The sequence below is a fragment of the Vidua chalybeata genome, chromosome 14, assembly GCF_026979565.1.
Source record: "Vidua chalybeata isolate OUT-0048 chromosome 14, bVidCha1 merged haplotype, whole genome shotgun sequence".
NCBI lineage: Eukaryota > Metazoa > Chordata > Aves > Passeriformes > Viduidae > Vidua > Vidua chalybeata.
The window spans coordinates 11,622,091-11,646,451 of NC_071543.1; the positions used below are offsets into that span (position 1 = coordinate 11,622,091).

Here is a 24,361-nt window from a genome sequence, read left to right on the forward strand (position 1 = left end):
GGAAACCGGCCCACAGACCATTCCAGCCCTCTGCCCAGTTTCTGGGGAAGTGTGCATTGGAGGATCTTGAATCACAGCAGGCTGAACTCCAATGATCTGGAGAGGATGGGCAGTGGCAGAGTGAACAGAGGGCTGGGAGGGCAATGCCCCTTGTTCTTCTCAGATTAAATCGGCAAGGATGAACTTCAGCATGTCTTGTCACTGGAAGTAAGTGAATCAGCTGATCTCATTTGGTTGGGAAAAAGTTAAAACAGCCAGTTTGCTCCTAGAAGCTTTAAACAAAAATCAAAACACCACTTTTCTCCAGACAATTCACACATGCTCAATTTTGTGGCTTCAGCAGAAGCAGCAGTGTGAGAGTTCCCATGAACTCTGGCTAACCTCTGAGATTTATTGATAAGTGAAAAAAAATAAGGGACCAGCACTGAAATCTTTCCTTGCTAAGGCATTACTCTCTATCAGGGTTGGGTTCAGGATGTTTACTGCTTCTAAAGATGTTAAGGAAAATTGAACAGTTTAGAAGACCAATATTGAGAAATCTGTAATTTTTGTTCTGAACTGCCAGCACAGTCATAGTCTGTGCCTTAATACAGGTGCAGGATCGAGTTGTGCATCTTAGTTAACAGGGACATACTTTTTGAGCAAAGGTGAATCACAGCCCACAAAACAAAAGGACTTACTGTTTTCTTTCCCATAAATACTGATTTTCCAAACCTTTTTTTGGGAGGACTTTAGTATTCACATTTATAGTGATAAGTGAGAGCAGCAGTTTTTGCATACAGTGGGAATACCTGTGGCAGCAAAATGACCAATATCTGTTACACAGAGGGACAATTTGACCAGGAGTTATGCTTTGACACCAGGACTGAATGCCAAGCCTTTCCCTCTTCCTTATTCTGATGAATATTCAAGTGCAGTGTTAGCCTAGGACTGATTGATTATTTTTTCACTGAACCAGCAGGTTTCCATGCTTCACTACAGTTGTGAAAATCAGTGTTAGTCTTTGGTCCTTTGCAGAATCTACAGCAGTCCAGGGCAGACTCCTGTTTTCCATGGGCTGGTCACCTGGTGCGTGGTGTCCAGAGACGTGGAGCTACCAGTGTGCTTGTCTCAGACTAACTCTGGGGTGCAGGCAGGGTGGCTGTGATTTGGGGAAAGCCCTCTCCCTGCACTGCCAAGACATTCAGTGCAAATGGGAACATTTGCAGACAATTCCAAGAGAGGAGCTGTGGCTGTGCAGAGGGAACTTGCTGACCAGTGTTGGGATGGACACTGACCCAACACCAGCATCCTTTGGGCTGGCACTGGTCACAGCCCAGCCACACTCACCCACCAAGGCCTGGGTGGCCTGGGGAGAATGTGCCCTATTTGTCTTTCTCCTGAGGTCTGTGCTGATAGGTAAATCCTATCATTCTACTTCATGAGAAAATGCTTTGCAGTCCCAGGAGTGCTTCCATGGAAAGAGGACACCTTTAAATATACAAAAAACTCAGCAGGATTGTTTTTTCTCAAAGGAAACATGACTGTGACATATTGCCTGAGAATGAGGAATCATTTTTCTTTGATGCAAATTTGCTTAATCTTAGAAATAACATTTGTATGCACTTTTGTGCAGATAGAACCTGGATTTTAAAATTACCTCAACACAGCTTTTAATTTTGTGAGTGTAAATTGCACCTGCAAATCATTTTGTCTGCAAACTGCAGCATTTCATATTTGATCTCCTGATTTCCAGTGGCATCCTTAACTGGTGTCAGTTAGTTATTTTGATATACAGCTTTGCAGGCACTACTATTTCGGGAATAAAATTGCAGTCTCAAAGCTTCAAACCCATTTCTGAACATTTGATGGAAGTGAGCAGCTAGGATGTACAGCAAACCCACTGTATATTCAAATCTTTTGATACTATCTTCCAGTGTGAGGTCAGTGCTGGTTATCGTGGTGAAAGGCTTCATCTGTGGTATCTGTTGAGCAGCTTGACCTAACCAAAGCAAGAAACTGGAGCTGACAGCAAGATTCATGGTTGTGTTCGTGATGGCTGTTCTTGTGAATCACATTTTGTCAGTCTCAGTAGCAAGTTTGCTCTTTTAATAGCTTTATTTCCTATTGCCTCCCTTTACCTAGCTGTGTTTTCAAAACCAAACCTATTACCTAGTCTGAAGTTACCAGTTGTCTGTTGTTAAAGTGACTGTGGGGTGTGGGCATTCCATAATGAACTGTGTACATGTGTAGGCACCCACACAGTCAAAATCCTGGGTTAGGTCTTCCCCACCACCACAGAAGATGACATTTTTAAATTCAAAGCTCTTGCATGATTTTGAGGAAGTAGCTCACATACTAGCTCAGTAGTAGCTGAGATGTAGTTAACTCAGCTGAAGTAAGAATTATAAAAACTAAGCATTTTGAAGTAAAAAGCATTAGAAAATTAAAAAAAAAAAAAAAAAAAGACAAAAACGTGCATCAACCTTTAGTTTCTTGGCAGCCACTAGAGGTTGCTAGATTGATGTACTGGAACCCAGAATTTGGCTTTACCCTGAGGTGTGCCAGGACGTGTCAGGGGTCAAGGTGGGGACAGAGCCAACAGCCCAAAGCCTTCCAGATTCCCCAGCACACCTCAGGCAGGACAGGAACGATGGCTCTTGTTCAGGCATTCAGAGAGTGTGCTGAGGTGTCCTAGAAGAGGAGGCTTGAGGGCTGGCATCACCTGTTGAACAGAAGTTAGGTGGAGACCTCTGAGTTTGTGCCGTGTTGTGCTGTGAGAACAGAGGTCTCCCTCTGCTGCTTCCTTTGTGCTAAAAGGAAATTGAACCCTGTAGAGGTAACTCTGTTAAATTCAGAGCACAGTAAGGGTGTGGCTCTGGTAATACATCACCAAGCCTCACCTTGGTGGTTTTGTGTTGCTGGGCGGTTGTTTGGTACATAGAATCACAGAATAGTCTGTGTTGGAAGGGATCTTGTAAAGGTCACCTTAGTCCAAGCCCCTTGCAAGGAGCAGGGACACCTCCAATTAGAATATTGCCTTGAACAAGATTGAAAGCAATTAGTCAAACCTGGTTGTTATAGGTCTAATTTGTTGATGTATTAATAGTTTGCCTACATGTTTTACATAGTGTCTTCTGTTATTTTAACAGGGTCGCCACGTTAAGACTGGGCAGCTGGCAGCAATCAAAGTGATGAATGTTACTGAGGTGAGTGCAAAACCAAAAATAATAAGATCGTTGAGCAGCAAGGAAAAATAAATAATCAGATCATGAGAAGGTGGACAGCTCATGGAGGAAGATGCACTGGTGTAAGTCATGGTTCCTGAGCACCAATTTGTGTTTTATAAAGTACTGAGTGGTGTTAACACAACCATATTTTTTAAGTGTGGCTGACCAATGGTGACAAAGCAAAAAGGGAGCACATTGCCATATATTTTGGTCTTCAGTAATACCAAAGACAAGAAGTCCCTTCCTGCTTATTTTTAGTTGATTATCTGCTTTCAGAGATAGCAATTAAAAGATTTCCGGTATCTCTGCACTGCCTCTGCTGTGTTTCATCACATCCTATCCCCTCATATGCCAGCTGTTCCTCTGAGTAGTGCCCTGACAGCCAGCAAGCAGGATCATGTTAGAAAGGCAAATGCTGTGCTTTTTTATTGTGATTTGACAGATGAGGGAAGGAGACAGTTTAATTGGCACTGTCCCTACTCACATTTATAAATGGGTGTCAGTGCTGAGACAGGGTGTTGAGAAAGTTGCTAAATACTGGGCTTTGTCTCTTCTTTCAAGAGCACAGCCAGTAGTGGAGCAGCTTGCCTCCTTGAGACCACATTAGCCTTGAGCCCCAGGAAGGCTGGGGAGACTCCTCTCCTCTCTCCTAGAAGTCTGGTTTGGCAGCATCCAGTAATGCCTGCTGTTGCAGTGTGATTTCATGGTTTACCCCCGAACCCCGGGTTTCTCCCCTGAAGATTTCCTCCCAGGTGTGTCAATCACTCCTTCTTTCCCCACCCTGACCCCTGCCAGCACTGTCTGTCACTCCTGGAATTCCAGAAGGGCATCGAGTGATTGGGCAGATTCAAAGGATGCCCTCCACCCCTGGGGGACATTGGGCCATCCAGGTGTCCTTTGTCCCCTGAGACCTCCTCTCCCATACCTGGTTGGTGAGCTCCCTATCCCTCCCCTCCTCCCCTGCCCCAGGTAAAAGGGAGAGCAACCACGTGGTCTGGGAGTTCTCTTGGAGCTGTTGCTGGATTCAGAGCCTGTGGGCCAGAATAAAAGCTCTGGACTAAAACCCTCCATCAGAACCAACTCCTTTCCTTCACTATCACCTTAAAAATTTCACCAGCAGAGGGAAACCTGAGGGATCAGACCCTCTATGAGAGGAAGCTCCACCCTGCCACCACCTGAGCTCTGGCATGTCTGGACTTGTCTCCACGTGCCCAGCTGCAGCATCCAGCTAGCCCAAAGTGTCTCTGGGTGAAACACCACAGTTGTTGCTATTTGGTTCAGCCGCAGGGGCCAGACAAGCCTGGGCACGTCCCATTCTTGACATTGGTAATACCAATAGCCTACTTACTTGGAAACAAAATGGTCCTGCTTTAGGAATCACCTTATAGACTTGCAGGATTCTGAGAACAAAACAACGCTGTTTAGGTCTGATTTGATTCAGGTGACAGAGCCAACATCATGCTGGGGAACCTGTCCTGTTGTTTGAGGGGCAGTGGTAGCTGGGCATGCTGTTTTCACATTGAGACCCTTCATGGGAAGGTGAGGAGCATGTTTGTGAAACTGCCCAAAGGGGTTTTCCCTGATGCTCTTCCCCCACTAAACTGAACAATTCCAGCTCAACTGTGCTCAAGTGTTCGTGCTTTCTGGCCTTGGCACAGGGTGAGTGCAGGGCTTTCTGCTCTTATTTCCACTTTCCTAATGCAGAGTTGGCTGTATTCCTGCTGCTAGGGCACAGGATGGCACTGGCATGTCTGGATCCGGTCACTTCTGCTACTTCTGGCACTTTTGTTCACCAAAAGATTCTTATTCTTTCACCAAATCTACAGGGCTTCTTTTTCCAGTAAGAAGTCATTTCATCAGAAATTGCCTGCCGAGCTCCAGCTGTGATTGTTCAGATCTGGGGCACTCCAAGAGCTCAGCAAATCTGCCCTTTGCTATCACGAGCTGCAGCCCCAGGCTGGTTTCTTAAGAGCAGCAGCAGGATGCTGTGGTCATTGTGGGATCCTCTGGCCATCTGTCAGGAAGTGCTGCTGTATTGAGTTGCATGGGGGTGGGGGGAGCCCTTTGAAATGGTTAAAGGGGAGCTGATGGCAACGTGTGTGCTTGTGTGCCTCTCCACACAGGCTCTGCTTCCTGTTTTTTGACAGAGCCAGACAAGCAGAGTGCTTGCAGACAGACTGGATTCTTGCTGCTTGTCTCTTCAGCTGTCGGTGCAGGTGATCAAAGAGCTCTTCTCCAGCACGTCATTCTCCGTCTTTGCTTTCATTCTTTCTAGAGAGCAAAATAACATTTAAATGTGAAACTTGTTGTTAGACCTGCCCCAGTACCAAGGGCAGTCCCTTGGTGCAGTATTTGTCAGCCGATGATCTCGTTTCCAGCTGTGGTCAGAGGAGTGTGTTTTCTAGTTCTAATGCCATTGCAGATAGGCCCACATCTTCAAAAACAGCCTTTGATCGTGAGCCTGTCATCTCTGTGCACGCAGCCATCTGTGCCCAGGAGCACGCTGGTTTGTGAAAGCAAACAGCTTTTTGCACCTGCACATCTGCGAGCCTGCTTCCTTTCCTTGAGCAGCATTATTTATGAGCACACCCCTGAGACACGGGGCTGCTGGTAACGCTGGCAAGAGGGGTGGTGGAAAGTGGAAATTCTGCGTGTGGGCGTGCAGTGAGAAACTGAGGGTGCTTTTGTCCATAGTCACTGTGCTTGAAGGATGCACGTGGCACTGAGGCTTAGCAGGCCTGGGTTCAGCTCCTGGGCGCGCCTCATGACGTGGCCCATGGGGCACAATCATTCACACTTACCCTTCTGCCTTGGCTTTGCCATGGCATAGTGTTGCAGTGTGATTTCATGGTTTACCCCCGAACCCCGGGTTTCTCCCCTGAAGATTTCCTCCCAGGTGTGTCAATCACTCCTTCTTTCCCCACCCTGACCCCTGCCAGCACTGTCTGTCACTCCTGGAATTCCAGAAGGGCATCGAGTGATTGGGCAGATTCAAAAGATGCCCTCCACCCCTGGGGGACATTGGGCCATCCAGGTGTCCTTTGTCCCCTGAGACCTCCTCTCCCATACCTGGTTGGTGAGCTCCCTATCCCTCCCCTCCTCCCCTGCCCCAGGTAAAAGGGAGAGCAACCACGTGGTCTGGGAGTTCTCTTGGAGCTGTTGCTGGATTCAGAGCCTGTGGGCCAGAATAAAAGCTCTGGATTAAAACCCTCCATCAGAACCAACTCCTTTCCTTCACTATCACCTTAAAAGTTTCACCGGCAGAGGGAAACCTGAGGGATCAGACCCTCTATGAGAGGAAGCTCCACCCTGCCACCACCTGAGCTCTGGCGTGTCTGGACTTGTCTCCATGTGCCCAGCTGCAGCATCCAGCTAGCCCAAAGTGTCTCTGGGTGAAACACCACAGTTGTTGCTATTTGGTTCAGCCGCAGGGGCCAGACAAGCCTGGGCACGTCCCATTCTCAACATTGGTAATACCAATACATAAGTATTTGGTATAGCAAACCCACCGAGGCACTGGCGAGCCAGAGTGCATTTGTCTGTGAAATGCCCAGCTGCTGTCCTGTGTAGCCCTTTGCCTTACAGCCTGAGCAGCACCTGAAGCTCAGCCTGCTGTCTGCTCCAAGCAGTGTCTCCCCAAGGCATTCAGCTGTGCTGGGCAGTGTTACTTGGGCCCTGCAGGCTAGGATGGGCAAGGGAAGGAGAAACAGGTACAGGGAGAGATCAGGTTCTGGCCTTCAGGGTAAATAATGACACAAGAGAAAGCGGGAATTGCATCTTGCTGGTTCTGGGAAAGGAGCATTACCCATGTGGAACTCCTCCTGCTCTTGCCAGTGGATGTGTAAGAGCCTGTGGGGTATCTACAAAAAAAGCCTGTGGCTTTGTAAGCAGTCCATTATGGTGGTTAAAGGAATGCTTCAATGGCAAAACTACTGGAAAATAGAGGAAAAACACTTAAAAATGTCCTTTGGGGCTGAGTTGTTCTTGCTGCATCTTCTTCTTTTTTTCTTTTTTTTTTCCCCTTCAGCTAGTAACTGCTGACTGGGATGTTTTACAACAAGGTAAATTAGTTTTCAAGTTTGTCCTACTCCTTTTGACTGATAGGAGGATACCTTGCAGCACTACTCGCTTCCTGTTAGAGTGAGTGAAGTGGCAAAACCTAGGTGTGTTTCACTGGGTGTTGTGCACCTAGCCAGCCAGCTCTGAGGGGGCCTTTCCAAATCAGGCAGTTCTCCCTGAAAAAGGGCATTTCCTTCTAACAAAATTATTAAAACTTGTGCTTCCAGTAGTTGTCTTATTGTGCACAATGCTGTATGGGCAGAAGAGAACGTCTGCCCTGGCGAGACTGAAACAAAGACAAGGGAAAACAGGCAGCTGGTGCCTGGAAGATGATGTTTGGGGTGTGCTAGCCCCCAGCATGCCAGGGGCTTTATAGATGGCTTGGTGTTAGCAGAGGGAGAAAGCCCATGGTCCAGATAGGGCAGCCTCACAGCTGTAAGGAAGGAGCAGATCATAACCCTGGCTTACGCTGGAGTTTGATTTGTGGCAAGGCACCTCCTTCTTGGCTTTGGTTTCCTCCCAGCAGGACCCTCCACGGGACTGGGAAGACAAATTGTCTGATGGGTGCACTCAGTGCTTTTCCAAGTATTTAAGTAATGGAGTGTTAGGAACAATTTTATTTTTGTTTGAGTCTGGTTAGTTTCTCCGAGACTAAATTACTGCATGCGGAAGCCATAAATGGGGGAGTAATAGGTCCTGTCTAAGCTCCCTGAAGAGACAATGTGCAATTTTTATGCCTGAGTGGAGACATTTTTGCTTCTTTAGGTCAATCCCTAGCAATTCATTGGTTTAGACCCATAGATCAGGGTGATTCAGCTGTCAATTTAAGAGCCATCTATCAGCTGCAGTCTCATAATCCCAGGGTAACTCTGGTCCCAACCTCCTGCTCAAAGCAGGGTCAGCCGTGGCATCAGACCAGGTTGCTCACGGTGTCCAAAGACAGAGTTTGCTTTGCAGCCCTGGGGCTCCCCTAAGGAGCCTCCTGCTTTTTTTTTTTTTGTTACAGAATGAAGAGGAGGAAATCAAGCTGGAGATAAACATGCTAAAGAAGTACTCCCATCACCGGAATATTGCTACATATTATGGGGCTTTTGTAAAGAAAAGTCCTGCAGGCCAAGATGATCAGCTCTGGGTAAGTGTTTAGTGTCATTTCTGCTCATCAGATTTACAGCTCCTCCTTTAGAGTTCCAGCATGCTTGGCTTGGACTCTGTCTCAGTGAAGCTCTGAAGTAATTGTTCTGAAGAATAACATATAAAAGGGAGAAATTACTCCTCCCTAGACATCTTCCATCCCTATGATTTCCTTTGAGGATGGGCATAAAGGATGTTAAGATTCTTGTAACTGGTGCTGTCATTCTGATTTGTTGCTTGAGCCCATTTTTTTTCCAAATTAAATTATTCTCTAATTTTTTTTACTGAAGTGAAAGAGCTTGTCCTTTTTGCCTTCTCTCGTTCTTGTTGCTTTCCTCTCCTTTTTTCAGATGGAAAATGAAAAAAAAAGGAAGCAGAGGAATTGGCAATAAAGAAAAGAAGAATAATGAATCCTCCAGTGTTTTGGCTGCAAGATTTTTGAAGCTCTGCAGCAAAATGAGAAATTTCAAAATTTTAAAAAATTCCCATGTTTTTCAGTGCTGTTAACTCTTGCTTTTCCAATTTTGTATATACTAAAAAAAAAAAAAAAAAAAACTGAAACAGGAGAGGAGCACTAGTGAGGTTTTTTATTTATTTAGCAGTGTGTGTGATTCAGGAAATGAGATTTTAAGTCACTTGGCATCCGAGAAGGCAGCATGTAGTTTGCCATGCCTGGGCTGTGCTGGAAGTGGGTGTCTGCAGGTGTTCTCTCTGCTGGCCCTGGCAGAGCTGTGTAAAGGTGCCCTGTGTGTGTTTGTCTCCTGCAGCTGGTGATGGAGTACTGCGGTGCAGGCTCTGTCACCGACTTGGTAAAGAAGACAAAAGGGAACTGTTTCAAGGAAGACTGGATTGCTTACATCTGCAGAGAGGTTCTCAGGGTGAGTCCTGCCAGCAGAGCTTCGCTGCTCATTTGCAACAAAAAGGCCTTTCCAAGCCTTTGGTTGCTAAAATAGGTCACTAATGAGCATTATTGTTTAAAGGTTGTGATCCATGGGGCTTGTGGGCTGTGGTCCTTGAGTTCAGAGGAGCCCTGAGAGCTGGCATGATGGCTGCTTGGCATCCTGTATTGTTGTAGCTAATCCCATTTTCTGTATGAAGAACAGAAAATTCCTCTTTCCTATGGCAAATAGCCATCTTCTGAAATTCCAGACACTGGGCATCTAGAAAAGGAAATAAATGTTCTGTTTTCAGTATGTCTGCCCTCCACATCAGAAGATCTTCAGCTCGATGCTTCAGCTGTTCATGCTTGTAAGATCTTTCTGTCCATAATTCCTTTACCTGCACACACTCAGGGGTCTCTTTCCCACACTATTAGAGGCAATGTTGACTAAGCAGCATTCCAAAATCTTAGAGGTGGCCCTGCTGGGATCTGCAAGACAGATCTTGGGGCTATATTTCATTCTATGCAGGCTGAAGGCTGCTTTTTTTTTTTTTTTTTTTTTTTTTTTTTTTTTTTTTTTTTTTTTTCCTGGAAAGTACAGAGGATAAAACAATTCCCAAGTGTAATCTAGTGAACTAGCCTGGAAAAAAAATATGATGTTGGAGCCAGTCATTCTGAATGCAAAACCCATTACAGAGTTACTGATCTGTCTTCCCTATAATAGATTTTTACATCTTTTCTAAATAATGGTAAGATAAATGCACATTCTGGGAATTTAGATGGCATGCTGAAGTAATGCTTGAATAGGGATAAAACTTAGTTTCTGGGGCATAGGGTTTGAGAAATGTGCTCAGCAGAGAATATTTGCCCTCTTACAGGGATTTGGCACTAGCCTGAGGATTATAATCATTATATCTGGGAAGTGTGGGGAGTTCTGCAAAAGAATAAAACCTTAATGGTGTGGTCAGGTTGTTCCTCATTGGTGTGGCTGTAATGTGTCTGTTAAAGCAATTGATGTTAAAACATTTGGTTTATGATCGTGCAACTGAAAACAGCATATTGGTAAAACAAGGGATTGGATTTAATCATGCTTGTTTCAAGATAAAATGGCCCAGTTGCACATGGATTGACAGTGCTTCCTTATGGAAAATTTACAAGCTGGGTGGAAGCTCTCTTTGAAGCCATTGATATTAGAGAGGCTAAATGCTGTGAGTGAAGCATCCCTGGACTACTATAATGGATTATTTCAGTGTGTTCCTTTTTGTCTATGATAGTTCAACCATGGGCAATTTTGAAATGCAGGAGGAGACAGGAAATATTAGCTGACTGAAAACAATATTTGCTGCATCCCAAAAGAGGTCTGACATGGTATTTTTAACTTTCTCTCCTCCATTTACCACTGAATTTCTTATTTTGTTGAATGCAAAATTTAAGCCACTGCTACCAGCCAGCTGCTGTCTCTGGTCCTCATACAGAGCATTCTGCTTTACTCTTTTTCCCTTTTGTTTGCTTTTAGCATAGAGTGTAAGGAGCATCCCTTGATTCTGAGACAGAAGTTTAAAATATTCCTACCTCGCTCTCTTCACACTTGAGTCAAGATGCTCCACCACTGTCAGGCCTCTGGTGAAGAAGAGAATCAAACTTATGGTTGCTGTCCTCTCTCTTCCCTGAAAATGTTGCTAGTAACACCTAAAGGACTTTACTTATGAATAAAGACTGAAAAGGGCAAAACTGCAAAAAAGCAACAGTGCTGTATTCAGGGTAATGTTAGGAAGAAAGAGTAAGGCAAATCTGGTTTTCTTTTAGGGCTTGGCACATCTTCATGCTCACCATGTCATCCATCGAGATATTAAAGGACAGAATGTTCTTCTCACAGAAAATGCAGAGGTAAAATTGGGTAAGTTTCCTTAAATGAGTGCTAGAAACCTGTTAAAATTTAAGATTTCCATTTTGACTCAGAAGGAACTTTCAGTAACCTAAGTGCAGCATGTGTGGCAAGTGTGGTTAATGCTTGTGCTTTCAAGGTGTGTGTAAAGTAGAAAGAGTTGAAAATGTCAAGTGTTCTGCAAGGGTGTCCCCCAGCCTGAGGGCAGTACAGGCAGTCACACACAGAACCAGCCCAGGAAGTCACAGCACCATCAGGCCTTCAGAGAGAATCCTGGCATGCAAAAGACTTCCAAAGTAAAAAAAGTTGGGGGGGCAAATTTTGCTAATCCATTTTTCTAAAGGAAGTTGTCTTAGAGATTTGCATAAATCTGACAATAGGTGGAATTACTCGTGTGAAAGGGCTACCACTGAGTAACAGGCATCTCTCAAAAAAGTTTTACTCATTTCCTTTTGTTACTGTGACAAGTCAGTGTTGACAACTTCTGACTTCCTGAAACTAAACTCAAGTACTATCTCTCTTGAGATTTTTGTGTTTTGGAAAGACATCACAGGGAAGTGTTTTAAAGGAGAAATCTCAAGGGGAGCACTTCTTATTTGTGATGATCTTTACAATCTCTCCCTCTTTAACTAAAACAATTCCCTGTAGAGTTGGAAAACAACAAATAATAGACATGGCTTGTGGATGTGGGGTAGTATTTTTGGTTGGAGCAAGTAAAAATAGGTTCTTTAAATTTCATTATGGTTTAATCTTGTGGCAAAAACCTGGCTTCACTGAAGTCAAGGGGAGTTTTGCTGTCAAATTAACTGAAGGCAGGATTTTTTTTGTAGTCTCTAAATCATATGTACTAATTGTCAACTGTTCCCTCTTAAAACAGGTAAGATGGGGGTGTTGTGTGTTTTTATGGTCTTGTATAGTTACTACTTACACCATTCTTCAAATGATTGACAAAACAGTTAAACCTTTCTAACTCTGGGTAAAAATGAAACAGATTTACTGAGTATAATGATTTTTAAAAAGAAGAAAAAAAGTTGTTTCCAGAGAGATTTAGCTCGTGTGTCTTAAGGCAAAGAAGCTAGAAAGCCAAGAGGTTCTCAGTTCAATTCTGTTCCACCTCTCACAGTGTGAGAGTGTGCACTTCCCATCAGAAGCACAGAGCACAGAATAATCCCAAAGGTCAGCTCCACCTTCTTCTTGGAGAAGGTTTTCTAGGCAGGCACATGAATTATAGCCCTACAAATAATTTTGGCTTGCAGATAATCTGCAATGAGACAACATCAATGAGAAAATCTACTCCTTGATGGTAACCACAGGGCTGTCTCCTTTCAGTCCTTCTCTCTCCCCCTCCTTTGTCTCCTCTGTGAATACCAATCCAGTGCTATCCCAGTGGATGCAATTACTGTATTTTGGGGTTTTGTTCAAAGAGAAATGCAATCACATAATTATTGGTTGTATGGACCCTTTTCATATGTGAACAAAACCATTTTGCTGTACAGTCCTTATGAAAGTGCCACCCTTTCCAGCTCAAAGAGAACCACACGACTCACTCATTGTAATGATCTAAGATGAGAGTGGAGTAGTAGATTCTCCAGTTCGTTCTGAGATAATGTGTGAACATAGGGAAGGATTTATTCCAGACACCTCAGCATGAAGTGATATGGTGGTTCTTTCCAGCTTTCACAAGCAGCTAGATCAGACACATCCAAATTTGTCTTGTGTGTAGATACTATTTTTCTTTCAGTCTAGTTGAAGACCTTGAGTCCTACTCAATGTAGCATTTCAATTAAGTCCAAAGTTTTCCATAATGTCTTGCAGAGCAGTTCCTCTTGCTGTAACCCACCAGGCAGATTTATTTAATTCTTCTGTCAGAAAGAGGGGGAAAAAAGAGGCAGTTAAATCTCAGGTATTGGACAAGGCGTGCAGGAGGAGCTCAGATTTCATATATGTTGTAGGCCAAAAGTTTGATGTTCTAAACAGTATAAAAGTGACCAAGCACATGCTGTGCCATGTGGGTACAACTTTTTGCTAATTTCTTTACCTCTTCTTGGCTTTTCAGTGGATTTTGGTGTAAGTGCTCAGCTGGACAGGACAATTGGGAGAAGAAACACATTTATTGGCACCCCGTATTGGATGGCGCCTGAGGTCATTGCTTGTGAGGAGAACCCAGACTCTACATATGACTACAGAGTAAGTAAACACTCCATAAGGTAAGAAAACATGTGGCTTATTGCTGAAATCCTGCTCATTTGAAAAGTTCAAGCTCCCTGCCTTTTAAACCACAATAATACTAGAACTGTACAAACAGAAGTATTTGTAATATGTGGGTGGAGGCTCTTTTTAAGAGTGAAGTTTCACTGTGAGTGTTTTTTATTAATTTTTAGTACATGAAATACACTTTCATGAACTTCTCTGCAATAAAAAAAAAGTACTAAGAAGTTTTCAGGTCTGGATAGAAAAGAAAGGAAGAGAGGAGTTCCAAAGGAATACTTGAAGTAGTGTAATAGTTATATGGCAAATTATTGCACACTGTGGTAGAGCTGTTTTGCTCTGTAGTCAGCTGTGAATCCTGAGTTAATTGGCAGTAATTAGTATCCCTTTGCTCATTCATGAGCATGTGACTGCAAGTGGTTTCTCATCCTGGAATGATTTCTGGTCAGTGGCAGGGTGGCTGAGGCACGGAATTTTCAGTATTTCAGTTTGTGGGCGTTAACCATGCAGCATGATTTCCAGGAATGGTTCCTGGCAGGAATCTTCTGGGTGACACTGCAGCCACTCTTTTTGTTCAGGTGCTCTCTCCATTGCCACTTTGCACCTCTCCTTCCAACTGTGGCTTCTGAAATATTTATGAGAAGAACGTGTTACTGCTTCTATTTCCTGGTGATTCAGAGGCTGTGGTTCTCCCTTGCTGAGACCTGTGCTGCACTGGCCCAGTGAGGTCATATTGTGTGTGTCAGTCATGACTACACAATTTATTTTTTTTTCCATATCATACCAATCTTCTACTGAAACCTCAAGAAGTTAATGTCTTGTCTTCATTCTCTGTCCCCAGTTATTTCCTTCTCTGAATGTGTACTTACCAGAAGATATAATCATAAAGAATGTGCACCCCTAATTCTTGAGCTTTCTTTGCCTTCAGTAATAATCCTAGTTTGTCTGTTTCCAAATAGATACTGCAGGGTGGTAGTTTAAAACTGATCAGCAGAGGGTTTTGGAAGCACTTTTGCAAACAGTGCTGTGGCTCAGAAAGGTGGCACAGAGCTGGTCTTTCCCACCGAGACTTACACCTGATAGGATGGGCTAAGTAGCAGGAAGCTGCTCTGGAACTTCTTGCTCTTCAAAAAAACCAGAACAAACATGACAAAACTAGTACAAATATATCCACATAAATGTGTTTGTATACACAGTGAGCTTTACAAACACGGCTGTCATCCTCCCTTACACCTGTCTGCCTCCTATGCTTTGGAACTCCAAACCAAAATTCTGTGTAGCCTGGATGTTTCTCTCACTGTCCTCAAAACCTGCAGTACTACCCCTTGAAGACTCTTAATTTTCAGTCATTTACTTAATTACAAGTCAGGACTGGATCTGTGAAATCCCCACCAGTTTTGTTGCTGAATCCCTCCATGAACTTTGATGTGAACTGTCTTTCAGCTTGTGTGAAGAGTTCAGAGCAGCTGGTCTGAGAGGGCTCGTTGATAAAGTGAGATTTAGAGTGCTGGACTGAGCATGAGCTGCTATTCATGTAAAGGCTTATTCCCTCTAATCTTTGAAGGTTTTCTGTCACTCTGTTTTTTTAAAAGGTGAGTTTTAGAGAAGCTTTGCAAGGTGGTTTGGCCATGTGCCTCTCATTTGGCTACATTTAGATACAAAGAATAGTGAAATAATGCACATGATTAATCAAGTGGAAACACGTGAAGTTTTTACAGCCACTGATGGTGCCTGCAATTTACCTTCCATGATCAAAACCTGACCCTTGGCATCCAGATCAGCTGATAAAGAGAACTCCACTCTGTTAACTGAGCTGGACATTCATTGTGGCATAAACCTGACTGCATGATGTACTCTTTTCTCATGTGCCCAAAAACATGTGACTGGAGACTTTGTACAGAAAGAATCAGACCCCAAGGCCTGACTATAATTCTTGTTCCAACAGTGTAGAAGCTCAGCAATGACTGCTCTGAAATAAGCATTAAAACCAAGAATTATTTTTGGCCAGAAGGAGAAGGGTGAGGCATTTCTGTGTCTTGCTGCCTCATGAAAACAGATTTAGGACATATATTTAAACAGTGCCTGCTATATTCTGTCTGGCTCTTGTTTTTTGAATGCAGAAGGTCTACATTTTGGGGCTGGCTGCTTAAATGATGGATCAGCTGTTCAGAACTGCATGGGGAATGGAAAGCTTCTGGCTATTAGCACTTTTTCTAAAAGCTCAGTAGGGAGTGGGAAGGGAGCAGAATATTTGTCAGTCCAAGTAAAACAGCATGATCCAGGAGAGATCTAGGGAGACTGTAAAAAAAAAAAAAAAAAAAAAAAACAAACCCAAGAAGAAAACAAACAAGCAAAACAACCAAGGTTGGATGTTGCAAGCTGCAGTGTGCATTGTTTCTTTTCCTTTTCCTGCAGAGTGACCTGTGGTCTCTGGGAATCACTGCTATTGAAATGGCTGAAGGAGCTCCTCGTAAGTGATTTGGTATAAAGGTGGGGGTGTTTTGTGTTAAAATAACTCATGCTTGGCTAATGCACTGATGCACAGAATTCTGGTTCTATCTGTATCTTTAAACACTCTGACTTTTTCCTCATTTGGACTCTTGCTTTCTTCTTCCTTTTAGGCTCTTTCAGTCTGTATTTTGGTTCCTTGCCTTTATTTCCTGGGAAAATAAAACTTCTTTTCTTAAAGCTCTTGTTAGCATTAGTTTGTTGATTGCTGCCTGTGGATACAACTAAGCAGAAGTGATTGATATGTTAGCAGAAAATACTGGCAGGAGTGCCTTTGGGTTTAGGTCACTAAAAAAAATGATGGCAGTGGAAGAAGGTAGACTTAAAGGTTATATTTTTACTCTGAAACGGACTTGTTTCTCACAGATTTTGGGACTAATACAGCATTTACTCACATGTAATGGCTTTGATCCATGACCACACTCTCAGCCTGACAGCAGATTGCCACAGGCTCACAGCCTGCTGCTCCCTCGCTCCCCCAGACAGCCTCTTGCAGGTCAGGCAGAGATCTGTGGGTGCAAAGTCCTCGTGCATTTTTGTAGGCATGGAGGGCTGGTGGCTTTGCCCAGCTCCTGCAGAGCAGATGGGATGTGTGGGGTATCCAGTCACTGCTGAGAGAACGGGAGATGAAATCCATCAAACTCTGGCCTGAGCCTGAGAGCACGTAGGCTGTTTTTAAACAACCCACTTGGCTGTTCTCCCATCAGACTTGGTTTTTAGCAGGAGCCAGCTGGAGTTCAGGAGCACTTTCAGAGCCTGTGCTTTAGCCTGACTGAAGCTTAGTCCCGAGACATGAGTCCACAGGGAGTTTTCTTGGGGAGAGACTTTGTAATTCTGCATGCCAGTTCCTCATATATTTGATGTTTTCCCTAGTTTTGACAGGGAAATGCTGTGGACTATATTCTGTTGCCTTGTGTTTTATTTACTGTAGTACAACAGTGTCTGGGACCCAGAGCTAGAAACCAGACTTCTGTCCCTCATTTCCACTGTATCATGTACTATTGAACATACCAAGGAAAAAGTCAAAGCCAGAACCAAATGTGAGAATGGCAGGCAGAGACAGAGAATTTAATAGAAGGTAAGGAAAGCTTTACCAGAGCTTCTCACTTCTACTGGTTCTGTGATGCTTTAAGTCCATTTCTGTTAAGAGCATCACTGCTGAACACCTAAATATTATAAGAAATCAGCCTCCATGTAGTTCCTATCTGTTGTCATTCAGTAGCTCTGTTTGGTGAAGGAAGACCTTTTACCCTCAACATTTCTCCCTGTCATATAGAGCGCAATCAAAATTCCATACAAAGTGCCTGGGGATGCTATTTGTTTTCTCTTGAGCTCCTCACAGCTTCAACTTTCCACAGCAGTAGCCCTGAAGAGAAGTACAGTGGGCTGGAGAGAAGGTAGCTTCTGAATGCAGGGGTGGAATCTGTGGCAGATTGCCTGATAATGGTGCTCCCATTCCCAGAGCACAGGGTGGATGAGATGTGTGCTCTGTCGTTCTGCTCTGTGCCATGGTGCAGGTTGTGAGCTCTGTTCTTTGTATCAGCTTTTCTTCATCCTGGGTTTTCTCATATGCCATGAAAAATGTGGCAAAGAGTTTGGTTAAAATGGAGCTTATCATTTATCTGAAACCAGAAGCCAGACATAATATCTAGATAAATATTTCAATCTGAGCTTTAACTTCTGTTTATGTGCAAACATGCTTTTGTGTGTGGGAAAGATGAGCTTTTTTATGTCCTTCCAAAGCTATGTATATAGAAAATATGAAGAAAGTTGTACTTGTTCTTGCCTTGCAGCCTTTCTTTTGACTCTCTTTTAGCTGGAAAGCTCTGTGTACTCAGAGACTTGATTTCTTGGTTGTAGTGTGAATTTGGTCGGCTCCTGGTGGGGCTCTGGGGCGGATGCTGTGATGTTGGAAGTGGAGGTGTTTGGAGGTGGGAAGTGAGGTAGCAGGGGGTACATGGATTCTTCCATAATTTGTGGTTTCCTTTGCAGCCCTGTGTGACATGCATCCCATGAGAGCACTCTTCCTCATCCCAAGGAACCCACCCCCAAAGTTGAAATCCAGAAAATGGTAAAGAGATGTGTAAAAAACCTGTATTTTTGCTGCAGTGGGCTTAGGAGGGCTTTTAGCTCTCTTGTCCAGAAACAATGATTTTGTTAAATCATGTAGTTATCTAGGAGGTGATTCCTAAGCTGTTTCTAAGAGCTGGATTGAGCCAGAGGTCAGATATAGTTGACCTCTGGGAAGCAACACCTTTCTTTTTGAACTCTGCCTAAACTATTGCAGTTGTTTTGTTTTGGTGTCTCTGGCTGAAATTGCAGGGTAAGCAAGGAAGGCTTAGATGTGCTCCTTGGGGTCAGGGTTTTATCAGAAGATTGCTTGGACATTGTGGGGCTAATGGCAGTCACCTGCCCTACAGGGAATTACTTTTTATTTTAAATGAAGTGTATAAAGAAAATCTTCATCTTATCAAAAGGTCAAGGGCATTTTTTGAAAGGCTTGTGTTGGCCAGATCGTGGTTTTGTTGATGAGGATGTAAATTCAAGGTAACAACTCCTCTGAGAGGGTGGTGAGGTGGAGTTCACCTTCAGCACTGTGGTGGTCGCAGGAGTCTCACTGGTGGCAGAACTCCAGTTGTCTCTCTCAGCTCCTATGTAGAAGGAAACCTTGCAAAGTTAGCGCTTTCCATCACTCAGGGGTAGTGCTTGGTCCACGAATTGAAGAGGATTATTGGTCTTTCTCCACTGTTGTTTCTTTTAGGTCAAAGAAGTTCCTAAACTTTGTTGAGAGCTGCCTTGTAAAGCATTATTTGCATCGTCCATCCACGGAGACCCTGCTGAAGCATTCCTTCATCCGCGACATGCAGAACGAGCGGCAAGTGCGCATCATGCTGAAGGACCACCTGGACAGGACAAGGAAGAAGAAAGGAGAAAAGGGTAACATGGCAAAACCAAAATAAAGGACACTTCAGAGAGCATGTCCTCTTCAGATATTGGCAGCAGAGCACAAGGCAGATGCACTGAAATACTAGAACCAGGAAAATGGAGAAATTGTTGTCCTCGATAGTGGGGCCATTTTGAAGATTTCTTTGTTGAAGCCTGGGTCCTTAATGGTGTTTTAGTGCTAAAGTCCTTGGAACCTTGAGTTATTGGGAGCAGCCCTGATGCTAGCAGGGAGCAAGGACTCCAAGTTAAGTCTGGGTCTCTGCTTTCTTGAGCAGTGCTCCACAAGTGCTTCCTGGTCTCTCAGTTCATATTTCTGTCCCAGATCCAATTGATTTACCTGTTGGATCTCTGTATAATTTTGTCTTGTGAGTTCTTTAGGGGCAGCAGGACTCTTTAAGTATTTTGCAATGGAGTGCACAAAAGAGACCTGGAGAAGACCTCCAAGCTCCAGTAAAATACAGATGTTATAATGAATCACTTCCTTCATAGTGTGTATGAAGAAAATTTGTTCCAAATACCAGCCTTACCTTTCAGAGCAAAAGCTGGAAAAGCAGTGCAGGAATTGGGGTGATACCTGTGAAAATGCCTGTGCATGACAAACTAAGGGCTGTGCAAAGGGGACAGAGACACGTGGCCTATTGACCAACAACCCTGCCCTCTCTTCCCTTTTCCCCTTCTGCATGTTTTATACTGCCAGAAGCACTGTGAGGATCAGGGACTGTGAGAGCAAATTTGGAAAGCACTATGGTGTTGGAAGGTGTCTTATGAATCCTCTGATTTGCCAACAGGAATATTTGCACCTAAAATGAAATTGCTGTTGCAAAGTAGAATTACTGACTCCAGTAGCAGTTGCAAATTCTGCAACTGCTATGAATCTCAAAGCACACTGAAATGGAAAGATAGTGAGTTGGAATTTCTCACAAATGCCCTTGAGAGGGGTGGAGGAGTGCAAAGATGTCACTTCTTCATAGTTATATTTTGTTCTGAAAATGCTATTTTTAATCAAAACTCCTCTGAAAAGGAGAATAGTGTGGAATTGCCAGACTACACACTTCAAAATAGTAACTTCAAAAAAAATGAAGTCCCAATTTAGCATGTAATAGAGCCAACAATGTGGTAGGACCAGTTTGAAATTATCCTGTAAAAACTGCCTTCATGTCAGTCTTGAAGAGGACTTTAAAACTATGGGTCAGCTTGTAAAACATTGTGCTAAAACTAGTGTTAGTTTTTGTTTTCTTTTTTTTGCTTACTTTATTATTCCCTTTGATACAAAAGGAAACCTGGATTTACTGGTGGCTTCAGCATAGCCATGACAGGTACAGAGCAGCAGAGCAGGGCAGTGCAAGCTTTTATGTCCTATCTAAATGTCTTTTTGAAGAACCCCTCTGCTGGTGGTGCTGTGGGGGTTGGGTTTCTCTGTGGGTTTAGCCTAATTTGTTTCAGATTATGGAAGTAGGTTACTTTTGCAAAACCAATACAGTCAGTCACGGGAAAAGGTGTGTGTGTGTAAAGGGGCTGCCCTGAATCATTATCTGAACTAGATTTTGAATTATGTACATGGATATTTTGCCTCCTCTCAGCCTCCCACTACAACATGTGGATTTTAAATTCCAATTCCTTCTTACCTGTAGTTCAGGATGAATGCTCAGAAATAAAGTTCAAGATCATTTCTTAAATAATAGCATCCTCCTCTGGTGTTTGTTCATTCTCTTTTTTAGAAGAAACGGACTATGATTACAGTGGAAGTGAGGAGGAAGATGATGAGCTGAATGAAGATGAAGGAGAGCCAAGGTTAATTTTATTACTGAAATAGAAGATTTGACTGCCCAAGCTGTTCTCACTGAAGGCAGCTCTCCTCAGCCAGAACAGCTTTCTTAACTTGCTCTGAATCCCTAATCTCCTGGGTCCCCTTTGGTAGCTTTAACTGTTTCATAGCTGTCAAACATAACTGCAGAGTATAAAATGTCTGTAATAAGCTGCTGCTTTAGTTTCCTTGCAGTAGGGGGGAAGCTGTCAAATGAAGGACCCAATAATCAGCTTCAGGCTGGTTTGTAGCACACCAAGTGTGGCTGTAGAGTCAACTGCTGGAGACAGATCATGATTTGCTAACACAGGGCAACAAACATTCCCAAAGCACCTTGTTTTCTCTCTTCAATGCTATGTTTTGCCATGTAGAAACCACCTCTTTGTTTCAGCTCCATAGTTAATCTCCCGGGCGAGTCAACTCTCCGCCGTGAATTTCTGAGGCTGCAGCAGGAGAACAAAAACCGTTCAGACCCTCATCGGCAGCAGCAGCAGCTGAAGGACCAGGAGAAGTACAAGAAGCAGCTGCTGGCAGAGCGGCAGAAGCGCATCGAGCAGCAGAAGGAGCAGAGGAGGAGGCTGGAGGATGTAGGGGGCTGGCTTGTGTTGTTATTCCGTGTCTCATCACAAATGAAAAATGTTCCTGTAGGGAGTAGGCTTTGCAAGGCAAGAGGGCTGTGTTAAATTGTCAGCTCAACCTGGATCGTAGTCTTGCACCTTGGAGACCTGTGTCACTTTTGAAGACAGTGGTTTTAGATGGGCCCTGTCCTTTCCCTGCTGATAACCTGCCCTGAACTCTGTGAGCAGAAGAGGCAGGGCATTTTGCTTAAGTAGGTTTGGTGGTGGTGGCCCTGGCAGATGGGGTGAGAGATCCCCATTTCTTCCTCATATGTGTTTCCCAGTTTGCAATCTGTTGGTCTGGTCCAGAGTCTTGGTCCTGCTTCTAAGATATTAAAAAACAACTGGTTGCCTTTTCAGCTGCCTGACACTGTCTTAGAGGCAGAGCTAAATCATAAAATCACAGAACCATTAAGGTTGGAAAAGACCTCTAGGATCCAGTCCAACCACTAACCCAACCCTGACATGTTCACCTATATATATAAGGACTATATCTTAGTTCTAAGTGCCACATCCACATACTTTCTTTAACACTTGCAGGAGAAGTGGTTCCATCTCTTCCTTGGGCAGTCTGTTCCAATGCTTGACCAGCCTTCCAGTAAACAAATTTTTCCTAACATCCAATCTATACCTCCCATGGCACCACTTGTTTGTTACCTCGGAGAAGAGCCTGACCCCCACCTGGCTACAGCCTCCTGTCAGGAGTTGTGCAGAGCAGTAAGGTCCCCCCTGAGCCTCCTTTTCTCCAGGCTGAACACCCTCAGCTCTCTCAGCTGCTCCTCATCAAACCTGTGCTCCAGACTCCTCCATAGCTCTGTTGCCCCTCTCTGGACACACTCCAGCCCCTCAATGTCTCTTTTGCAGTGGCACAACACAAAAATCACCAGTGTGTCTCTTCTCTTGAGTATCTAACAAAACTCGAGCATTGTGTGAACATTTCAGAGCTGACATCTGTGAAGCACAGTGCTGCTCCAGCAAAATGGGAATGCTCTGGAAAAAGAAAAAGCCCCTTCCTTCTTGAAATGTTGGGAAGACATTTGTCACTAGATTAGTTGCCAGCTGTCAGGGAGATCTCACATGCCTCATAAATAACAGATCTGCCCTGGGCTGCCAAAAGGGCAGAGGTTTCACTTCAGGTTTGGCAGTCACTGTGGTGGCAGCTTGTCCCTGCCCACTTTTGCTCTGTGGTGTGTCAGGTGTCCCTGCTTTAGTGACTGCAGAGCAGGAAATGGACCTTGTGATTTATGAGCACTAGCATCAGTAATTGGTGGGTACTAAAGTAAAGCAAAATAAGCAGCGTTATTCCCTGGCTTTCTTCCAGCACCAGAGGCGAGAGCAGGAACTACGAAGGCAGCAGGAGTGTGAGCAGAGGTGGCCAGAGGTGAAAGTCAGTCAGAGGAAAGAGGAAAGGGCTAAAGAAGACAAAAGGGCTGTGGAAGATGAATACTTCATAGTAGATGGACAGAGGAAATTAGAAAAGAAGCAGGTATGAAGAGGGTGTTTGCTGACAGCAGTTTGCACCTCCCTGTTCTGTATCTGATGTCTTTCTCAGTTCCCTGAGGGTGTTCCCATCCTCTGCGTCATGGACCACGGAGGGACTTCATTTAATGCCTCTTGTTCTCAGATTTATCCTGCCTTTGAGTTAACTTAGATGTTACTGAGTCACCTTCCTTATCTATAGCAGGGACACTGTCTCTCCCACTTTTGTCCCTGCTGTTCTTCTGTGCTGAATTGCTCTGCTTGAAATTCCTTTACCCTGAAAGCTTCCAGATGCAGCTAAACCTAAGCTTAAATTTCCAGTCCCCATTTTGCATTCATGTTGTAACCAAGACCATTTCTTTTTCACAAAAACAGTGGAGCAGAGGTTAATTTTAATGAACTGTCATTATCAAGTCTGTCACCTTGACCACAATGGTTTCCTAATGTTTCAGCTGCAAATTGATTTGTAATCAAACAGAAGCATACAGTGTTTGATTAAAGACCTCTGGTTTTAGTAGAAGTAAAAAGAACAAATATGATTTTCTGACCTGCTGTCTAAAAAGCCAAACAGTATTTGGTGCAACTCTATTCTTCCTGTTGCTCAGGGTTCTGACTCTTCTGTCAGCCCTGCTGGAATTGTGGTCACTTTGTTCTTTGAAAAGCCACTATTTCCAGCAGACAACTTGGTTGTCCTCCAAGGCATCATTGTCTCTGAGGTTCATCACTCTCTGCTTTCAGAAGATGGAAGATGAGCCGCACAACAGGAAGATGCACAGAACTCTCCCCAAAGATCAGACACAGCTGCTGTCTCTCCAGCATGACCACAAGCAGAAGAAGAAGGAGCTTTCCAAGAGTTCAAATGCAGGAGTTCATCCTCCATCAAGCAGCACAAGCAAAGAGGTACTGTCTTGGCCAGGGCAGCGTTTTGGTGCTTTGTAGTTGATGATGCTGTAGGAATGCTGAAGCAGAGATCTTTAAACCTACATCTGGAGCTTGACCTGTCTTTCTACACACTTATGCTACAGCCTTCAGTTTCCATTAATATTCAGAGGATAAGGGAAAGGAAGAATTGTTCTGTCACTTCTGTTCGAGTTGAGAGAAGGGTTTGATTGGTGAGTGGAGAAATTAGGTTCTTCTGGTCCGTAGGTGTCATTCCTTTGTCTTTCAAAGAGGCATGAAATAAGGTAATACCACCTGAGGTTTAATAGAGGTCTTTGCCTGATGTTAGGGTTCACAGAATTGACCCAGGCACAGAACAGCATCCTGCCTCCTGAGCACAGATCTCTGTGCCCCAGCAAGCAGGCTGTGATGCCTTTTCTTGATTTTATGTCCCAGGGTAAGGTTTGATGGATCAGGGATAGCCACATATAGTGAGCCTGTACTGCAATCCATTTTCCTCCTTTGCTAACTGTCAGTATTTCTACCCACCAACTCATTCTGGTCACTGTCACCATGTCATGAAAAGCTCTGGATCCATATCCATGTCATCTCCTCATTCCTGGAATGTTTTTTTATATAATTCCAACTGGTTAACCCAGTTCTGCAGCTGTTGTGTGATTTGTTGTGTCACTAAAGTCTGGGTCAAAAATCTGAGCAGCTCACAGGTGCCTCCTCAGTAGAAGAGTGGATGTGATG

The 24,361-nt window shown here is 44.0% G+C and overlaps 1 protein-coding gene across 2 annotated transcripts in view; it reads left to right on the forward strand.

Annotated features, from left to right (window-relative positions):
* NRK (Nik related kinase) overlaps positions 1 to 24,361 on the forward strand; it is an 87,704-nt gene that overhangs the window by 23,514 nt on the left and 39,829 nt on the right. The window contains exons 3-14 of one of the 2 annotated variants that reach the window (XM_053955510.1): positions 3,132 to 3,188; positions 8,275 to 8,400; positions 9,167 to 9,277; positions 11,086 to 11,176; positions 13,221 to 13,351; positions 15,788 to 15,842; positions 17,873 to 17,951; positions 18,642 to 18,817; positions 20,545 to 20,617; positions 21,022 to 21,217; positions 22,569 to 22,733; positions 23,465 to 23,626. In XM_053955510.1, coding sequence (XP_053811485.1) covers positions 3,132 to 3,188; positions 8,275 to 8,400; positions 9,167 to 9,277; positions 11,086 to 11,176; positions 13,221 to 13,351; positions 15,788 to 15,842; positions 17,873 to 17,951; positions 18,642 to 18,817; positions 20,545 to 20,617; positions 21,022 to 21,217; positions 22,569 to 22,733; positions 23,465 to 23,626 — 1,422 coding nt within the window. The remainder of the gene's footprint in view (positions 1 to 3,131; positions 3,189 to 8,274; positions 8,401 to 9,166; positions 9,278 to 11,085; positions 11,177 to 13,220; positions 13,352 to 15,787; positions 15,843 to 17,872; positions 17,952 to 18,641; positions 18,818 to 20,544; positions 20,618 to 21,021; positions 21,218 to 22,568; positions 22,734 to 23,464; positions 23,627 to 24,361) is intronic. The other variant, XM_053955511.1, reaches the window with a different exon arrangement.